At 37.5% G+C, this 17,793-nt stretch overlaps 1 protein-coding gene across 1 annotated transcript in view; it reads left to right on the top strand.

Annotated features, from left to right (window-relative positions):
* The window catches only part of ITGA9 (integrin subunit alpha 9), a 250,241-nt gene that overhangs the window by 69,202 nt on the left and 163,246 nt on the right, over positions 1–17,793 (top strand). Inside the window, exons 14-15 of the mRNA XM_039336863.1 lie at positions 2,392–2,546; positions 15,348–15,508. Coding sequence (XP_039192797.1) covers positions 2,392–2,546; positions 15,348–15,508 — 316 coding nt within the window. The remainder of the gene's footprint in view (positions 1–2,391; positions 2,547–15,347; positions 15,509–17,793) is intronic.

The following is a 17,793-nucleotide window of genomic DNA, read 5'->3' as shown; positions in this document are numbered from 1 at the left end:
ATGGGGAGAGAGATGGGGTGTGCTGCAGTGACCCCATGGTTAGGTTATAAGGGCAAATGACGAGGGGCCCCTGCAACCATTGTAGTTTTGGGACATAGGTTGAACTTCAAATGGTCGTTAAGTGCTCCATCATACCTCAAGGATTACCTGTAGTGTGAAACTCATTGTATCGCTTCATATGGAAAAAGGACTCACTGTTCAATATGAAAATAACCATCTGATTCCAATTAAGAAAAGCAGCAGTGAAAAAGCTTACAACAGTTCCTAGATAGCAAAAAGGGAAATGCATTTTTCTCTCAAAATACTGCTAGTGGTATTATTATATGGTGTAGTAAAACAATTATAGTGAAACATTGAGAATATTTCATTTCAAAAAAGTAAAGGAGTTTTGAAAAGAGTAATTGCTTAAACTTTGCCAAAATAGAGTGTCATTTTACTAAATTTAGGAAAATTATATACTGGAAGTTTGACAGTAAATATATAGTGTTCTAAAAAAATGAACTTTTACTATGGCAGAAATGTGGAAAATGACATTTAAAAGAATAACTGTTTAAATTTTATATATTTGTTAATAGTATAATCAATTAGACCATGGATAGCTCTGCACTGCTGATAAGTTGCTTTGTATGTTGTAGGTATAATATTGAGGTAACATTGATATTTTAACTATATTTTAATACCTTTATAAAATAATTTAATATTTCCAGGTCTCACTTCTTGGTGGAAAATGTACATCAATTCTGAAAGTAAATTGCTTGGAGTCTGTTAGGAAGTTATTTTTTAAAATGTCAATTAATGGCATCTTGAGTGTGAACAACTTGTGAGATGTTTCCCACAGGACTCAGATTGCCTGCTGAAAGTATCTGAGCTAGTTCTCTCTTAAGTTATTTTAAATGTTGATGCCTTTTCTTTCTGCTTGACAACCAGCATCTAAAAAGACTGAAAAACTTAATGGGTTGAATTCAGCTTAAGTATAATCAGAGGACTCACAGTAAGTCCTATCAAAATTTCAATGGATTTTCTATGAGTACAGCTATGTCCAAAACCAGCTTTTTTTTTAAGGCAGCGAGAAATAACATGATATAGTGATTCTTTTTCCAGTAGGTTTATATGATTGGATTTTCCAGTCATGGAGTACGGTTTATATCTTTAGATGTAGCTGTCTTGTCTCTCGTATTCTCTCTTACAACTGTTGCACATAATTAACAGAATAAAACAGAGTTGGAAGGGACCTTAAGCCTTCTAGTCCAACCTCCTGCTCAAGCAGGAGACCTTATAACATTTCAGACAAATGATTGTCTAAACTCTTGTTAAAAACTTCCAGTGTTGGAGCACCCACAACTTCTGGAGGCAGGTCGTCCCACTGATTATTTTTACTGACAGGAAATTTTTCTTTGGTCCTAGGTTGATTTTCTCTTTGATTAGTTTTCATCCATTGCTTCTTATTCTGTCTTCAGGTGCTTTGGGAAATAGGTTGACCTCTTCTTCTTTGTGGCAGCCCCTTAGATATTGGAATACTGCTATCATGATACCTCTAGTCCTTCTTTTCATTAGTCTAGATATACATAATTCCTGTAATGTTCTTCATATGTTTTAGTCTAATTGAATTATTTGGACTTCTACATCTAGTTTTTGTTTGGATAGCATGTTTTCATATGGGTATTTTTTTCATTTGTCCTATAACTATTGTCATAAAAATATATGCGGTGGCTCAACAGTTAAGATGCTGGGCTTTTCAGTTGGAAAGCCAGCAGTCCAGATGTGAGGCCCAAATGCCATGCAGTGGGATGAACTCCCATCCTTGCCCAGCTCCTGCCAACCTAGCAGTTCAAAAGCAAGCAAATGTGAGTAGATAAATAAGTACCACTTTGGTGTGAAGGTAACAGTGGTCCAGGATGTCATGCTGGCCACATGACCCAGAAATATCTTTGGACAGCACTGGCTCAATGGCTTTGAAATGGAGATGAGCACCACTCCCTATAGTCGGCAACAACTAGTGGAGTAAAATGTGCAAGGACTCTTTTGCCTTTACCTTTTACCTATAATTATTAATTATCTAACAGACAAGGTTATTGCATTATTTCAATTTTTTAATTCTAGTAATGCATCTTAATGAAAGTGGTGTATCTAAAGTCCTGTCCTGTCCTCGTCTCCCCTTCTCTCTCCCCCTCTTTCTTTTTTAATTATTATATGACAGTATTTGTTTTGGAGCTGGAATAATTGAGGAATAACTGATTATTTCCAGGACTAGTATTAAAGCTGATGTCCTAAGCAAGCTTAACTAAGAGTTCCCTTAAGTTAATTAGATAAGAGCTATTTTGGCCTAAACTTAAAAAGATCTATAGAAGTATGGAAAATAATCTAGTGTCTCTTTTTTCTTATTGTTTTAAGATCACGGCCTGTCATTACATTGGACATTTCAATTTTCCTGCCAGCGTCCATTGACATCACAGCTCCTCAGTGCCATGATGACTTACAACAAGTGAATTGTCTAAATGTCACTGCCTGCTTTAGGTTCAAAGGCAGACATGTTCCAGGAGTGATAGGTGAGCTACTGTCTTGATATCTGTTGCTTTTTATCAATTCTGAAACAATATTCCTATGCTAGGAAGAAGAATACATTATGGTCAGTAACCAATTAATTAAATATACTATAGTTAATTCAGGAAGAGGAGCAAATTCTTGCTTCATGCCTGATTAATTGATAACTCATCTGTACTTTATGCATGTTTAAGCAGTGGAGTCTGAGCTTTTTGGAAACTTTCACCAAGTTATTAATTTACTATTAATTTACTCAGAGCATTGTGGTATAATGGTGCCCATACCACAAGCCCATTTACATTTACAAAATAATAGTATTTTGTCATAGTTTCCTTATAACAGGGGTGTCAAACTCAATTTCATTGAGGGCCACATCAGCATCGTGGTTGCCATTGGGGGGCTGGGTTGGTGTGGCTGGCATGGGCATGGCCTACTGGGTGGGTGTGGCCAGCTCCATGTCACTCACGTCAGGGGCACCTGGGCAGGAATGAGGCGCATCCGAGGGTGGGGAAGAGTGGGTGGGACGGGGCGAGCGCCAGGGCCTGGTCCACTGGAGGAGCCTCACTGAGCATCAGGCTATGCACGGGGCCCCTGGACATGGCATGGACTGCTTAGAGCCCCGGGCAGCAGAGGTCAAGTGCCCAGCCCGGCCCTTGAGTCCCATGGCACCAGGACCCCACAGCCCTGCCTAGCCTAGCTGTACTTCCCTAAGGGGGTGCCCAGCTGCACTTATCTCCTCCTCAATGCTGCTGCTGCTGTGCTCACTCTCCTTGGCCAGATTACTCATGGTGGGTACAGGAGGACAAAGTGCATGGGTCAGAGGGAGACCCACTTCCTCTCCATGCGAGGGAGACCACCAGGGCAAGGCAAAAGGACAACAGGGCTGTTGGTGACCAAGTGCTAAAGCAGGACTCAGACGCTCCCTCCCTCCCTCTTATTCCAATCTCCTTCCTTCCTTCCTTCCTTCCTTCCTTCCTTCCTTCCTTCCTTCCTTCCTTCCTTCCTTCCTTCCTTCCTTCCTTCCTTCCTTCCTCCCTCCCTCCCTCCCTCCCTCCCTCCCTCTTCTCCTTTATTTGTGATGGAGCATCCACAACTTCTGAAGGCAAGCCTTTTCACTGGTTAGTTGTTGTTTTCACCTTAGTTTTAGGCTTGTTTTCTTCTTGACTAGTTTCCAACTATTATTTGGTTTCTGATGCTTTGGAAAATAGGTTGACCCCTTCTTCTCTGTGGCAGCCCATCAAATATTGGTATCATGTCACCACCCCTAGTCCTTTTCAATAAGCTAGACATACCCAATTCCCACAAACATTTGCCATATGTTTTAGCCTCCAGCCCCCTAATCATCTATGTTTACCATACATTTAGACCAGATGGTCCCCCTGGTTTGGTTTATACAACAGTGGCCACAAGCAGAGCCTTCTGAGAGACAGCACCCGCATTATGGAACTTTCTCCCAAGGAAAATATGAACAGTGCAATCCTCACCCCTTTAATAGGCAACTCCAAACACACTGTTCAGCCAGGCATATGTAAAACAACAACACATTTTATGGTCAAACAGCACTAAGTAAATTACTACTACTATTTTTCTTTCTTAAAACACCCACTTTTAATATTGTTTTAAGCAATATTACAATAGCTGTCTTTGAGAGTTTTCTTGTAAACCACCCTGGATTTCTCAGAAACTTTTAATTTCAAATTAGATGTTGATTTAATAAATTAGGCAGAAGAAACAAATGTTTAAATACATCTAAATCCCACACACCTACTGCCTCCTAGGCACATACTGCAGAGAAAATAAGGCATTGCATTTCTAGCCAGCACAGCTACCCGATGATGGGAACTGTGGTTCATGACACCCAAAATATATTAGTTTGGGTAAGGTTAGATTAAATTATAAAAGAGCAGATGAAGGGAAGTATTTTTATTTGCGACAAAATAATTTGGGGGGGGGGAGTTGACTCGGCCTTTTAATTTCAATTCACACTAATTCCTAACTTCCCATTCAATCCAAAAAGTTTTATTATTGCCTGGATTTTAGAGAGGGGAGGAGACAAGAATAGACCACAAAGCTAATCTGCAAGTTCGCTCTCTAGCTGCCTGCACACCATCTTCCCGTGTATGTGTGTATGTGTATGACAGACAGAGAGAGATCCCCTTTTTGTAAATTTGCTTACTCTGCAACTCCCTGCTGGCTCAATCTCTCTCTCTCTCTCTCTCTCTCTCTCTCTCCCCCCCCCCTCTCTCTCTCTCTCTCTCTCTCTCACACACACACACACACACACACACACACACACACACACACACAAGTTAATAAAAAAGAGAAGGGGAGAGAAAGGTGGAAGCTCTCCTCAGCTTCCTTCTCCCTTCCTGGCTCTCTCTCTCTCTCTCTCTCTCTCTCTCTCTCTCTCTCTCTCTCTCTCTCTCTCTCTCTCTCTCTCTGTGTGTGTGTGTGTGTGTGTCTTTCTGTCTCTCTTTTACACACACACACACACACACACACACACACACACACACACCCTTCCTGTTTTCTCTTCCTCGTCCTTTTCCTCAGCTGCACCTGAACGGAGTGGGAGGAAGTTTAAAAAAAAGAGAGAAGGGGTGAAAGAATGGGGAAAGCTCTCCTTTTTTGTCAGCCACCTCCTCTTCCACTCCTGACCGGGCCTGATGGGGTTAAGCTGGGAGGAGAGGGGCGGGCTAAAACAAATGAGGAGCTGCTGCTGCTGCTGCATGGCTGCTGTTTCCTGCTCCAAAGCACCCAGCTGGGTTGTGGTGGGCCAGGGCTGGGGCAGCAGGGGCCGGTCCCTTGCCATTTCTGGGACAGCCCAGGGGGCCAAATCTGGGCCCTCCCCTGGCTGCATCCGCGCAGGCCTTGTGTTTGACATGTCTGCCTTATAAGATAGCTGATGAGAGAGCATCAAATCTTGCTGCTCTAAAGTATGCAGTACTTAAGAGAATTAGCAAACAACTTTATCATTTTAAGTACCTGAACTGGAATTCTGTGCTTATCTATACAGATCAGGCACTTTTTGATGATCATATTTTTCCTTTGAAATCTCAGTATTAAGTGAAAACAATGGATCAATATCAGTATCAGTGAACCTCAATTTTCCTTTAAGGCTTGATTTTATGAAGAATCAAATTTGTGTGAAAACCCTAAAGAAACAACCCCAACGTACCTATGAGAAGAACTATGGGACATATCTATAGAATTTACCCCAAACTATCATTTGACCGGAAATCCCATCAGATAGAAGGAACATTCTATATGTGGTGGACTTGCAGAAAAACCCCAAAGAATTGTTAAGATATACATAGCACTATTCAGAAAATCTTAAGACATCAAAATTGAAAGGAATTGTACCTAGTTAAATTAGATATATTTCCAAATCATATCAGTAAAAAATACCATTATTTATTAAGTATGCTTACAGCCACAAGGACAAAGTTTGCACATTGCACATATCCATAACAGAAATTTAACTAAATTTGAGCAGGAATAGCTTCCATATACAGGTAGTCCCAAGTTAACAAAGATAATAGTCACTGGGTACTCTGTCACTAGGCAGTGCAGTTACAAAGTGGAAAATCATGTGATTGCCTACAGTGGAATGTGAGAATGACCTTGGAAGGGAGAAGGAAGAGATACTGCCTAGGGAAAGATCAGATAGAAGAGGGCGGAACCAGTAACTGAGAAACAATCAGAGAAAGAAACTTAGAAAGGACCCACCCTAACTTATTAGGTGGTAAAAAGAGACAGGAGGGATTTATACTTTCGGACTTGTAAATTTCTGTTAATGTAGCCTTGTAATAAAGTAGAATTAGCGCATCTTGTGTTTTTTGTCCGGATTACTTAAACTGACATTGTGTTCACTTATGGTGCAGTTCTGACAGTTCCAGTCAGAACTGCAGTCATTAAGTGAATCCCACGTAGCATTTAAGCGAGATGATACCTGACTGCCTCTTGTGGCCTCTTGCCAGCTTTCCCACTGACTTTGTCAGAAGCCGGCAGTGAATGACACAAATGGCAATGAAATGACTGTGACTGTTATAATTTTGCATCAGTTGCTAACCTCCCAAATCATGGCCCCATGACCACAGGTATGCTCTGATGGCTGCAGCTTCAAAGACATGTCATATGTTCCCTTGTCATAATTTCAAGCAGTTACTGAATCAGTGAAATCTAAACAAGGACCACTTTGATATTATATATTATTACACACTAAAATAAATACAAATAGAATCTGGTTTCTGAAGTTTATGCCAATACTACTGCAAATCAGTTGGAGTACAAAGAAGGAGAAGTCGGGAATCAAACATTTATATTTTATTTAAGGGTGTTTCTTTTTCAGCTTTTATAATTAATGATATAGTAGAGATTTTGAGATTATACTCCAAAAATATACTTTTTATATCATGAAAGAAACTCAATGTACTCTATTGGATTCTTTTATTAATGTAATATTGAGCATTAGTTGTGTAACTTCAGTAGTTATCTCTCCATTTATAGATATTACCTTTTTTGAAAATATATCTGATTTAAATAACAATATTAAAAAATAGATACGGAGTTTTCATAAGGTCCTGGTTGTACCTGTCTTCCCATATTATTCGTTCAGATAAAAGATGACTAATAGGACAGTGCCATTGTAGGATCTCTTGGGTTTCCTTACTGAAATGTGGCAAATGACAGCAAGAGAAACCATATTAGTGAACGAATGTCTGTCTGTGAATGTCTCCTAAAGGAAGGGAGGGGAAGAAAGGAAATAAAATTGTTATGGAAGAGGTCACAGAGTGAAATGAACAAATTCATCTGATAGTTCACTTAGCAATGCTATATCATGATTAATCATCCTAGGAGTAATAATTGTTTAATATGTATTGTACACATTTCAAAGTTAGAACATTTTATATCATTTTTTCCAGTATTAATTTTAGCCATCTTGTTTATTGGTTACATCATGTTGGTGCTGCAGTCTGAGATTGAAAGTTTGGTTTATGTATTGATTTGTTTAGTTAATTTATACCTTAGTTTTCTGTTCTAGGGAATATGGTGGCTAACAGAGTTTTTTATAATAGCAGAATGCAACCCCCCTCCCATATTTTAAAATAAAATATATACTGAAAGAATTCAGTTAATAAATACCTTATAAAACACAGGCATTTTTATGGGTTTTCTAAATGTTGGAAGTGATGGCCAAATGCAGACTCTGGAGAAAGCATATTTGTGGACTGGGAGCAATGCAGGAGAAAAATGGAGTGCTTGTGATGTTTGGAGCATGTTTAAAGAGGCCCCTCATCCTGCAGATTTTAGCAGCTAGGAAGATTCAATCGCTCAAGCATGTCCAATCTTCGGAGACTGTCTAGACTAGTCTTTGTAGTTTTCTTTGCAAAGTTTTTCAGAAGTGGTTTGCCATTGTCTCCTTCCTAGGGCTGAGATATAGTGACTGACCCAAAGTGGGACTAGAATTCAGCATCCTGATTTCTAGCCTGATGTCTGATTCCAAACTATACTTTGGTTAGCAGTTCATGCTGACTCCAGATTTTCATGCACTTTTCAGAGTAGCCCAACACAGATGAGCTGCAGAAGGTAAGGAAGGATTTAGCTAGTGTGCACAATCTCCGTCTAAATGGATTAGCTAAGGGAGGAAAACTAAGTATAATTATGTAGATATCTATATATGTCCCTAAGCTACACCTGCAATTTCAGTGTACTGAGGATCAAAGAGTACTTCCAGTATTTGTCCTTTCGGGGGAAATAAGTCCTATAAATGTACCTAGGTTTGTGCATCCAATTTCCAACAGTGTACAAAACAAAGCCATTGCTGCCAGTCTGCAAATGTTAAACCAAACACAAGCAAATAATATTATTGCTTAGTACTGCATATGAATGAGTGAAATATTTTTGTAGGACCACATTAGAGCAGAAGAGAAACTGGAACCTAAGAATTACTGACCTATATTCTAATTTCTTAGTCATTACACTTTGCTCTCAGTTGTTCTAAGCACTACAGTGGACATGAATGAATCAGTGACATTCATTTTCCCATTGAGTTTTCATTAATTGAAATGTTTGGTATGTTTGTGCATAGTTATTCATTTTAACACCTTCATTTTGTTCCTATTTTTCCACAATATAATGGTCTATATTATTTTAATATAGACATTTTTATTTAATATATATTTATTATTTTTATCAATGGGAATTAAATACAAAATAAAAAAATCAGAAAAAAACATAGATCCAAAGTAAGAATAAAAGAAAGAAAAAAAAATTGTGTACCCAAAAAAAGGGGGGGAGAGAGAAAAAAAATGACCCAAACATCAAATAAATCCAACTGAAACAGAAAAAAATCACCCTAACTGGATGCTGAAAAGAAAAATAAAAAACCTGCATATAGTTATAAATTTTCTTATTCTTTTTCAAGAAGACAAATATATTATATTAACAAATATTTCAAATGCATCAGCCCAACATCTAATATATTAAAAAAATGATAGAAAAAAACAAAAAAAAACAGTCAACAGGTTAGCCCAACTATTACACTAGTCTTCAAATCCCTCTGTGAACCATCTGTTATTGTATTTAACAGTAGAAAGTCCACAAATGGCTCCCTATCTTTTATAAAGCTGTCTAGTCCATTATCTCTAATCAAGGCAGTTAATTCCGCCATCTCTGCTGATTCAGTCAGGTTTAAAATCCATTCTTCAACATCTCCTTTCTTTCTAGTGCTTAGTAAGTACAATCCTCACAGTGGTCACCGTGTAAAGAAATAGGGTCCCAAATTGTTTTTCAGTTGATTTATCCATAATACCTAAAAGAAAAGCTTCAGTTTTTATTAATATTTGTATCTTAAGTATTTTCTGCATTATCATAATAATGTTTATCCAGAATGTTTTCACATACTTGCAGGACCACCATACATGATAAAATGTACCTGGATTGTGATTACATTTCTTAGAAGTCCTTCAGTACATTTTTGCTAATCTGTCTGGATACATCATTTTATAAAAAATTTCTTTCAAACTATAATTCAGAGTAAATTTTAATCCATCAGTCCATATATTCTCCTATTTATCTAGTATTATACCCAATTTTTTTGCCCATTTTACCACGCATTCTTCTACATATTCGTCTTCCAGGTTCATCTTGAATAACATTTTATATACATTAACAATCAAGTGGTCATCTCCAGAACATAAGTTGATATCCAGTTCAGATTTAACTTCTGTGAAATTAAAACTTTTTTATCCAGTTTAAATCTTCAAAATTCTATAATAATTAAACCAGTAACAAATAACACCTTCACTTACTAATTGTTCTCTTGTCTTTATCTTAAGTTCTTCTTTTTCAAATAACAAACATTCCAAGTATTGCATTTATATACAAATGCAATAAATAAATAGATATATACAAATGCAAATTAAACAAATATATTTATTATTTTTCACTCTGGCTGAAAAATGTTAGTTTTTTGCTGCAACATTTAGAAGCTCAAAATGGCCTTGTTACAATGAGCTTGTTATGGTAAATTATGGTAAGCTACTTGCACGATTGTGTCGTTGAAAACTGCATGTTTAGAAGGAAAATTTGGAATGTATAAAGCTTTCTCCTCCTCGTCCATAAATCAGAAAGAATTTGCGATCAGTTTTGATAAATGGCTATTTATTTCATGATTTAAAATAGCAATATCTTCAATTCTAAGTTATGAAAGGCATATCTCCCTTTAAACTGTCATTTTGTTTTGGTAAATTTAAATTGAAACATGGATTATTATTATTGCTGTGCTAATAAATGGGCCATTGGTAGCGCTCATGCAAATAGTTTACATTTTTTAAACTGTGATATATGTATATTTGCTTAGTTAGGCAGCATAGTTTGTAGAGTGCATTACAGATTCCGTGTACTTAATGGAAATATGATAAAACTTAAATATCGGACTGCCTTTTCATAGTGAAGATTAGCATTTTTTTATCAAGAAGATGGGCAAACAGCAAACAACTTTATACTTGCTGTAGAAAGGATGTGTTACATTGACTACTCTTTAGACAGAAAAATAAATTTTAACATTTATATCAAAATCAGACTTGAATAGCCTAAACATATGGATGCTTAGTCTCAGATATTCTACTAGGAACAGATCTGACCTAGACCTCCCTGAATAACGTGAGTCAGAATGTAATTCTACATTTTTAGTCATGCATGCCAAAAGCAAAGTGGAGAAAGATGTTTAATATACTACTGAACCTATTCGGAAATGTCAACTATTGCTCAGAAAGAACGTGGCCATGACTACAGAGGAGTGGTTTCGGGATAATTTTCTGTTCTTTTTGAGGGTTAGTGCACATGTTATGACAGTTGCATAGGGATGTTTTGACTTGCTGCATGAGAGGGCTGTGGTCACGATTTTCCAAGTCATTTTGTATATAGCCAGTTGCCTCACACATTGGATAGATTCTGTATGTTTTTTTTGCAAGTGGCCGTGTTTGCATGGTGAACCACAGCACATGTTGACAGCTCACTGCATGATGACCGCTACCATGTGGAGGGAGCTAAATGATATAACCCCCTGTAAAGTGCCTGTAATGCACAATTTATTACTTACGGAGTTGACTGTCATGGTTTGCTTGTCATTTTAGGAGTTCTTTATTTATGCAGTTCTAAAGAGCCAACAAAATCAGAAGTATATTGTATCAAGGTATTCTGTCCCAGCTGCCCTAGCCAAGGAGCACATCAAATAGGTCACCAACTATGATATTAATGATAGAGGGAATATAGTCAAATAACATCATTTGTTACAATGATTTTTGGACTAGAGTTTCATTACTATCCAGAGCAAAAGTCATGATAACAGAGGATGTCCCTAATGTCAAGTGTATGTATGTCAAGTGGACTGTATGTCAAGTGTCACCAAGGAACAATCTAAGGACCAGAAGTCCAAATGAGTATGTTGAATCAGTCTTGGGTATACAAGAGCAAGATGAAGTGGCAAGAGATGCTGTTTCAAATACTGGACTTTCTCAAAAAGCTTTTTTTTTTTTTTAAAGTTGTTAAATACATTTAGAAAATACTTTTCTATAATATTAATTTGATAACTTGTACCAGGAAGCCTTGGTGATGTTGCCTTGTTCTCTGAGTGCCACAGGTCGTGATCACTGCATCTCACTCTCATGTGAAGCTGCCTTTTAAGATGATTTGGAAGCTACAACTACTCCAGAGCATAGCAATTACATTGTTGTGGTTAAGCCCATATATCTATTCTGCAGCAACTGCATTGCTTCGTAGCAAGCTTCCAGGCCATTCAAATTGCTGATTATTATCTATAAAGCCAAGCATGGTGAACTCTGAGTTTATTAAAAACCTTCTTACTCAGAAAGATTTTGCATTTCCTGTGAAACCATCTAGCAAGGGCCTGTTAAGGCTCTGTCCTCTTGAAAGGTGAGAATAGTATGGGCTAGAAGTCATTGTAGAATGTTCCATGTGTAAAGGTGCATCACACTCTTTTACTGAAAATGCTTCTTTTTTTTCCCAGTGGATAATGTGAGGGGAGAATGAATAACTTTGAGGAGCAGGAGAAAGAGCTGCAACAAGCCAATAACATATAAAAGAAATCTGAGTCTGGGCCAGAACTGTAACTCAGGTAAGCATCTCAAACAAGACCCTCCTAGTTCTAATTAAGTTAAAGGGAGGAAGGGTTTTGTTTGAGACATTCAGAGTACAATTCTATCCCAGACCCAGATTTCTTTTATTTATTAATTAATTTTGTTTCCCATCCATCTTGTTGCGAGGTGACATTGGTCAGTTTTTACTTGCTGTAGTTTTGGTTGTGGCTTTTCCATGTAATCCTTAAGGTTATTCCTTCTGCTGATTTCATGGAGGGAAGATACAGTTTTGAGGATGCTTGAATTTTACTTTGTAGCCACCTAGATTTTATCTTGAGTATTCTATTAAAATAGTTTACTAATAAATAATACATTATAAAAATCTGAAGCTGCAGATAGCACAATGGTATGGCAATCAACCTCCAGAAGAGCTTGGAATATGTTTTTGTTTAAAGGGATATATTTATTTGTATAGCCAAATAAGCCTTTAATTCTCATAGCAGTAAATAAAGCAGACTAAACTTAGCAATAAGGACTGGCTGAAGGTAACTAAACAAGTGCTTCATGTTGAGGAGAGTTTTGAAATCAGATCCCAGTTAGACACTCTTGTGACACTGCCCTGTAATTCCTATTGTTCAAGTATATAATGATGACCTAATGAAGAGCATCTCAGCTTCTGTCTCAAACAGTTATGTATATGTTATTATTTCATTTGTCAAGTACAGTTTGCGCTCACTCAAGATATTTTACTGTCCACAATTCAAGATTATCTGACATATTTTAATGCCTTTGGACACAGGAACAGATACTATAAAAACATCAGTTCTAGTAATGTCCATGCTAAAGAAATTTGGGAAATAATATCAATTTATATTCTCATGAAAAATATTCAAAGAGACATCTTAGCTGCTTGCTAGCCAAATTTGGAGAGAGGTATCAATAAATGACATTTGTTGCCTGCTTTCCAAAACTGTGCAATAATTTAGGAAATACTTACTCTTTCCAACATCCCTACAATGTATCTAGTATCACCAAATGCACCTATCTCCTCATAGCATCTTCCATATACAATAGCCAGGGCTTGTAGGCAGAGACATTTCATATTTATTTTAGGAGTGAGCAGGAAACGATGATACAACTCATTGAAAAATTCATATCTATCAAGAAAAAAAAAGACAAAGAATGATTTAAGACTCAGTCTTTATATTTTAAATGCAACTTTTAATGTTAAGATAATAACTTACGATTTTTTAATTGCTTCACTTTCCTGACTTTCCTCTTCTTCTAAAAGCAACCTCAAATAATAATCCCCTATTTTAATTTCTTCTGACAGGCATTCATATTTCACCTTTTACAAAGAGAAAGTAGAGAAGGTTCTAATACAATATCTATCTATGATAAATGAAATTAATGTAATAAAATCTCAGAATTTTTTTGTTAAGAAATTTTATAAGAAACATACTCATATGTAGAAGAAGAAAGGGGAATATTTGCTTATTCTTGGGAATATGTGCTTATTTTTGTTTACAACTATTATTTTTATGTGACACCTTAAAGCAATCAGCAACTGAGTAATGAACAATCTTAATTACTCCTGTGGATTAATAAATCTCACCAAACTGAATTCATTTATTCCAGAAAAGACATCACAGGAATTTGAGTAAGATTTATTAATTTATTTGCTGGAGCTAAGATATTTTTCTACTCTAACATAATTCTGAACAGCTTACATTCACTTCTACAGTAAAGGGGTTAAAATACAACAGTATAATAAAATAAAATAATGCAAAAAAGAAGTAACAAAAAATTACTAAAAAATTAAAGACCAGAAAGAAAGAAAACCCCAATCATAGATGGGAAGTCTAATTTAGCTCAGATATGTTTTGTTTTGTTTTTTCAAAAAAAGTCCAGTTTACGTGACTGCCCTGAAACTATAACACGGGGTCTAATCTGATCTCAAAAGGCAGACTATTTCAAATAAGTGAGGAACCAACAGAGAAGCATAAATTCTTGGGCCCTGTAGATGACATCCCTTAGAATGGAAATAATCATAATCAGAGTGTGCCAGCAGAAGCCACTGGACAATTCTGTAGATATCCAGTATATTTCTATATTCTTTCTGTATCTGGTGTCTGACCTCTCCTCTAGCCTGAAGGGTCTCAGCTGAGCTTAAAACTAATATGTATTAGTTGTCTATTAATAATTGCTCCCCTGCCCCAGTGGAAGAATTTTACATGGGCTAGATCAGGCATGTTAAACTGCTGGCCTGTGGGCCAGACGCGTCACGCCAAAACCGCGCCCACCACATTGTTGGCAATGGGGAAAAAGTCCTGATACATCATGTCACGAGTTTGACATGCCTGTGCTAGATGATATGAGAACTTGACTAAAATGGGGAAACAAAATGAGACAAAATAGACCAGTGAAACAGTTAATTAAAATAAATCTATATCATCCATATGCATTCTAATTATCTTATTTGTGTCAGTGGCATGAGAAACTGTTGCTACTGTTACCAGTTGTACAATTAAATTTTATTCTTACTACTGGACTTTCTTGTCTCCCTTTGTTGACCATAGTGGAACTGTGATAGTGAAGTGCTAGGTTTTATATTATTCAGTTCAGGTTTTGGGGAACGTAGGGAACCCTAGAAATCTGCTTCATATTAAATGGTGTTCCCTGTATCAGCTTTGCTGATGTGTCTGGAGGTGATATAATAGAATCAGTGACATTGAGTATTTAAGATTAGTGTGAAAAAAAAAGCTAGGTGACGTTTGTTTAGGCAGTCCTACTAATTAATATAGAGAAATTATAGTCTGTCTGTCTTTCTTTTTCTTGTAGAATGAGCCCGTAGAAGTTAATATTGAGTAAATGGAATATAACTTGCATTTCTCAGTTCTTATGATCTATAGACCCAGGAAACTGAAGCACTAAGGAGGACCTCTTTTATGGCTGATTAGCTGCATTCACGGTTGTGCTAGTTTGCTCTAGAACGTTGGCATTTATCCACATTTGCAAATCTTCTTTCTGAAATTGAGATTTGTTACTAGAAGGTAGAGGTGAACATAGAAGGTAGAGGTGAACATAGTGCAGAAGTGACCTACCTCTAAATATATTAAAATACAGTAATCCTAAATCACAATAATGATCATGAAAAACCTGTGATATGTTAGCAGCGGAAAATAATCTCTTTTTTTTGTCTAGATTTGAATTATAATTTGATAGCAGATGTGGCAAAGAAAGAAAAAGGATACCCAATCAGGGTTTACTTCATCTCTTCTGGAGAAGCAGCGGGCCAGATCACAGAACAATTGCAGCTCTCCTATATGCAGAAGAAATGCTCAAACTACTTAGCTTTTGTAAAGGTTGGTCCATGTTTGACTCATGTTATATATACTTTTATATTTTCACTTACCCTAAATTAGGCCTGAGATTATCCTTGGATGAAAATGGATGTGGAATGCATTCAGCTTTCTATTTCTGAAACATTAGTAAGGCTAAGAATAAGTACCTCTGAATACATGAAAAGGTGTAAGATTGTGTTTTTAAAAATATGAAAGTTTTCTGTATGGTTATTTAAAATATTTTACGGGAATAGGGATAAAGGAATGTCTCCACATCAGGTATTCTTGTGATAAGAAAGAAAAAAGTCTGTCTCTACCCTGGAAATGTAGAATGTAGATTTTGGATTCTCTCAAAAGGCTAGAGCAGTGGTGGCAAACCTATGGCATGCGTGCCAGAGGCAGCACGCAGAGCCCTCTCTCTGGGAATGCGTGCCATCACCCCAGTCCCACCTTCTCCCTCAGCCCCCTCCTCACCAGCAGTCCCCCCGGAGGAGAGTCATCCCCGGGCGCAGTCCACACAGAGCAGCGCAGCGAAGGACATGGCAGCCGGGCAGCAGGGAATAGACCCCACCCTTGTGCCCCGTCACATGCTGATGATGCTGTGGGGCGCAGGCAGAGGGCGTGGTGACCATGGTGCTGCAGGGCCACATGAGTGGTCTGCAGCAGGCCATGGAGGCGGTAGGTGGCCCTGCAGTTGGTTGGGCAGGGGATGGAGCAGTTTTGGGGCACTCCGTGTCTAAAAGGTTCGCCATCACTGGGCTACAGCATTCCTTTATATAAAAGAAGGTATCCTGAAAGACGATGACATGACTCAGTTCTGCTTTTGGCTATTCTTGGCTGATTTTGCTCAACAAATATCCTGGCTTTAATTCACTTTCAAATATTTGGCATGTTATATGGCAGGATCAGAAATACAAACATAATCGCTTCATGGGGACAATTGCAGACAATCCAACTTTTTCAAGAAGGGATTTTCCAAGATGCAGAAAGAGAAAAAAATCCATCTGCTGACTGTCAGCTTCTCTGCCAAGTTTAGATGATGTTTTACATAAAGTTTGGGACTGCACGATATGAACTGAGGGCCACAGGTTATACGCCCTGCATTAGTTAATGAGTATCTATTTCAAGAAGGGAATCATCAATTATACCAGAAAGTAAAGAGGCTGCATTTTCATATCATTTCTGGTGGGGAGCTGTGCATGGTGCTTTTCTTACAGAGCATTAGCTTTATTTTTTCTCTTGTGATTAAAATGGTATGGTACGCAACTGGTAAAATGATAGGGATGGGCATCTTGCTTAGCCTGTGTGTCAGTGAAAGGAACCAGTGCAGGAAGCATGAAAGTACGGTATTCTTGAAAATGCAAATCAGTGAGATGAAAAAGATATTTCTCTGGGTATGTCTTTAATAAGTCAAAGAGATAAATATTTGTGGAACATCTATTTTGATTTTTCAAAGACAATAAAAGTTGCAAGATTGAAACTGGGTCGGTCTCTGTTCTCTATTGGAATATGTGCTTTGGGCTAATCTGGCTATTTTTATTTATGTAGCGTCCTCCTATTAGCTGATTGGTGTCAACACACCAACTGTCACTACATCAATCAGCCAGTAGGAAGGTACCACATAAACAGAACTCACAGAATAGCCCAAAGCACATATTCCAGTAGAGAGAAGTTCCCTGAAGATGGGCTCCAGCATGAGTCTTAAAGGTCAGAAGAGTAAATCTCTGGTCCTGCTGCCAACCCAGATTCAATAAAGGTTCTCCCAAGTATCTTGTATTCTTTAAATTCCCTCTAGTGTTCTCTCCTCTGAAGCATTTTCAGCATGAAGTTTAGCTTTTTTATGCATACCTGCAACAATCTCTGTTGGTTTAAGATATATAAGCAAAAAAAAAAAAAAGTCATTACTATCTTTGTTGAAAATATATCCTTGGACTACATATTTTCCAAGCAGAACCAGATTGCAGTAGAGGCCAAAGAACTGGGATTTTTTTTATAAATTTTCTCTGCTAAAGTAGATTAAGAGATATAACCTCCTTTGAATCCAGCTACAGATAGTCCTCAACTTACAATCATTTGTTTAGTGACTGTTCAGAGTTACAACAGCACTGAAAAAAGTGTATTATGGCCATTGCAGCATCTTCATGGTCACATGATTAAAGTTTGGATGTTTGGCAGCTGGTTCATATTTAAGATGAATGCTGTTTCCCAGGATCATGTGTTCATCTTTTGCGACCTCACAAATGAAGTCGGGAAACCAGATTCACTTAAAACCATGTTACTAACTTAACAACTGCAGTGATTCACTC

This window comes from Crotalus tigris, unplaced genomic scaffold (genome assembly GCF_016545835.1).
Source record: "Crotalus tigris isolate CLP2741 ecotype Arizona unplaced genomic scaffold, ASM1654583v1 scf7180000017666.379230911805:20528666, whole genome shotgun sequence".
Taxonomy (NCBI): domain Eukaryota; kingdom Metazoa; phylum Chordata; class Lepidosauria; order Squamata; family Viperidae; genus Crotalus; species Crotalus tigris.
The sequence above is the reverse complement of the archived record's forward strand: the minus strand, read 5'-3'. Positions and strand labels throughout refer to the sequence as shown.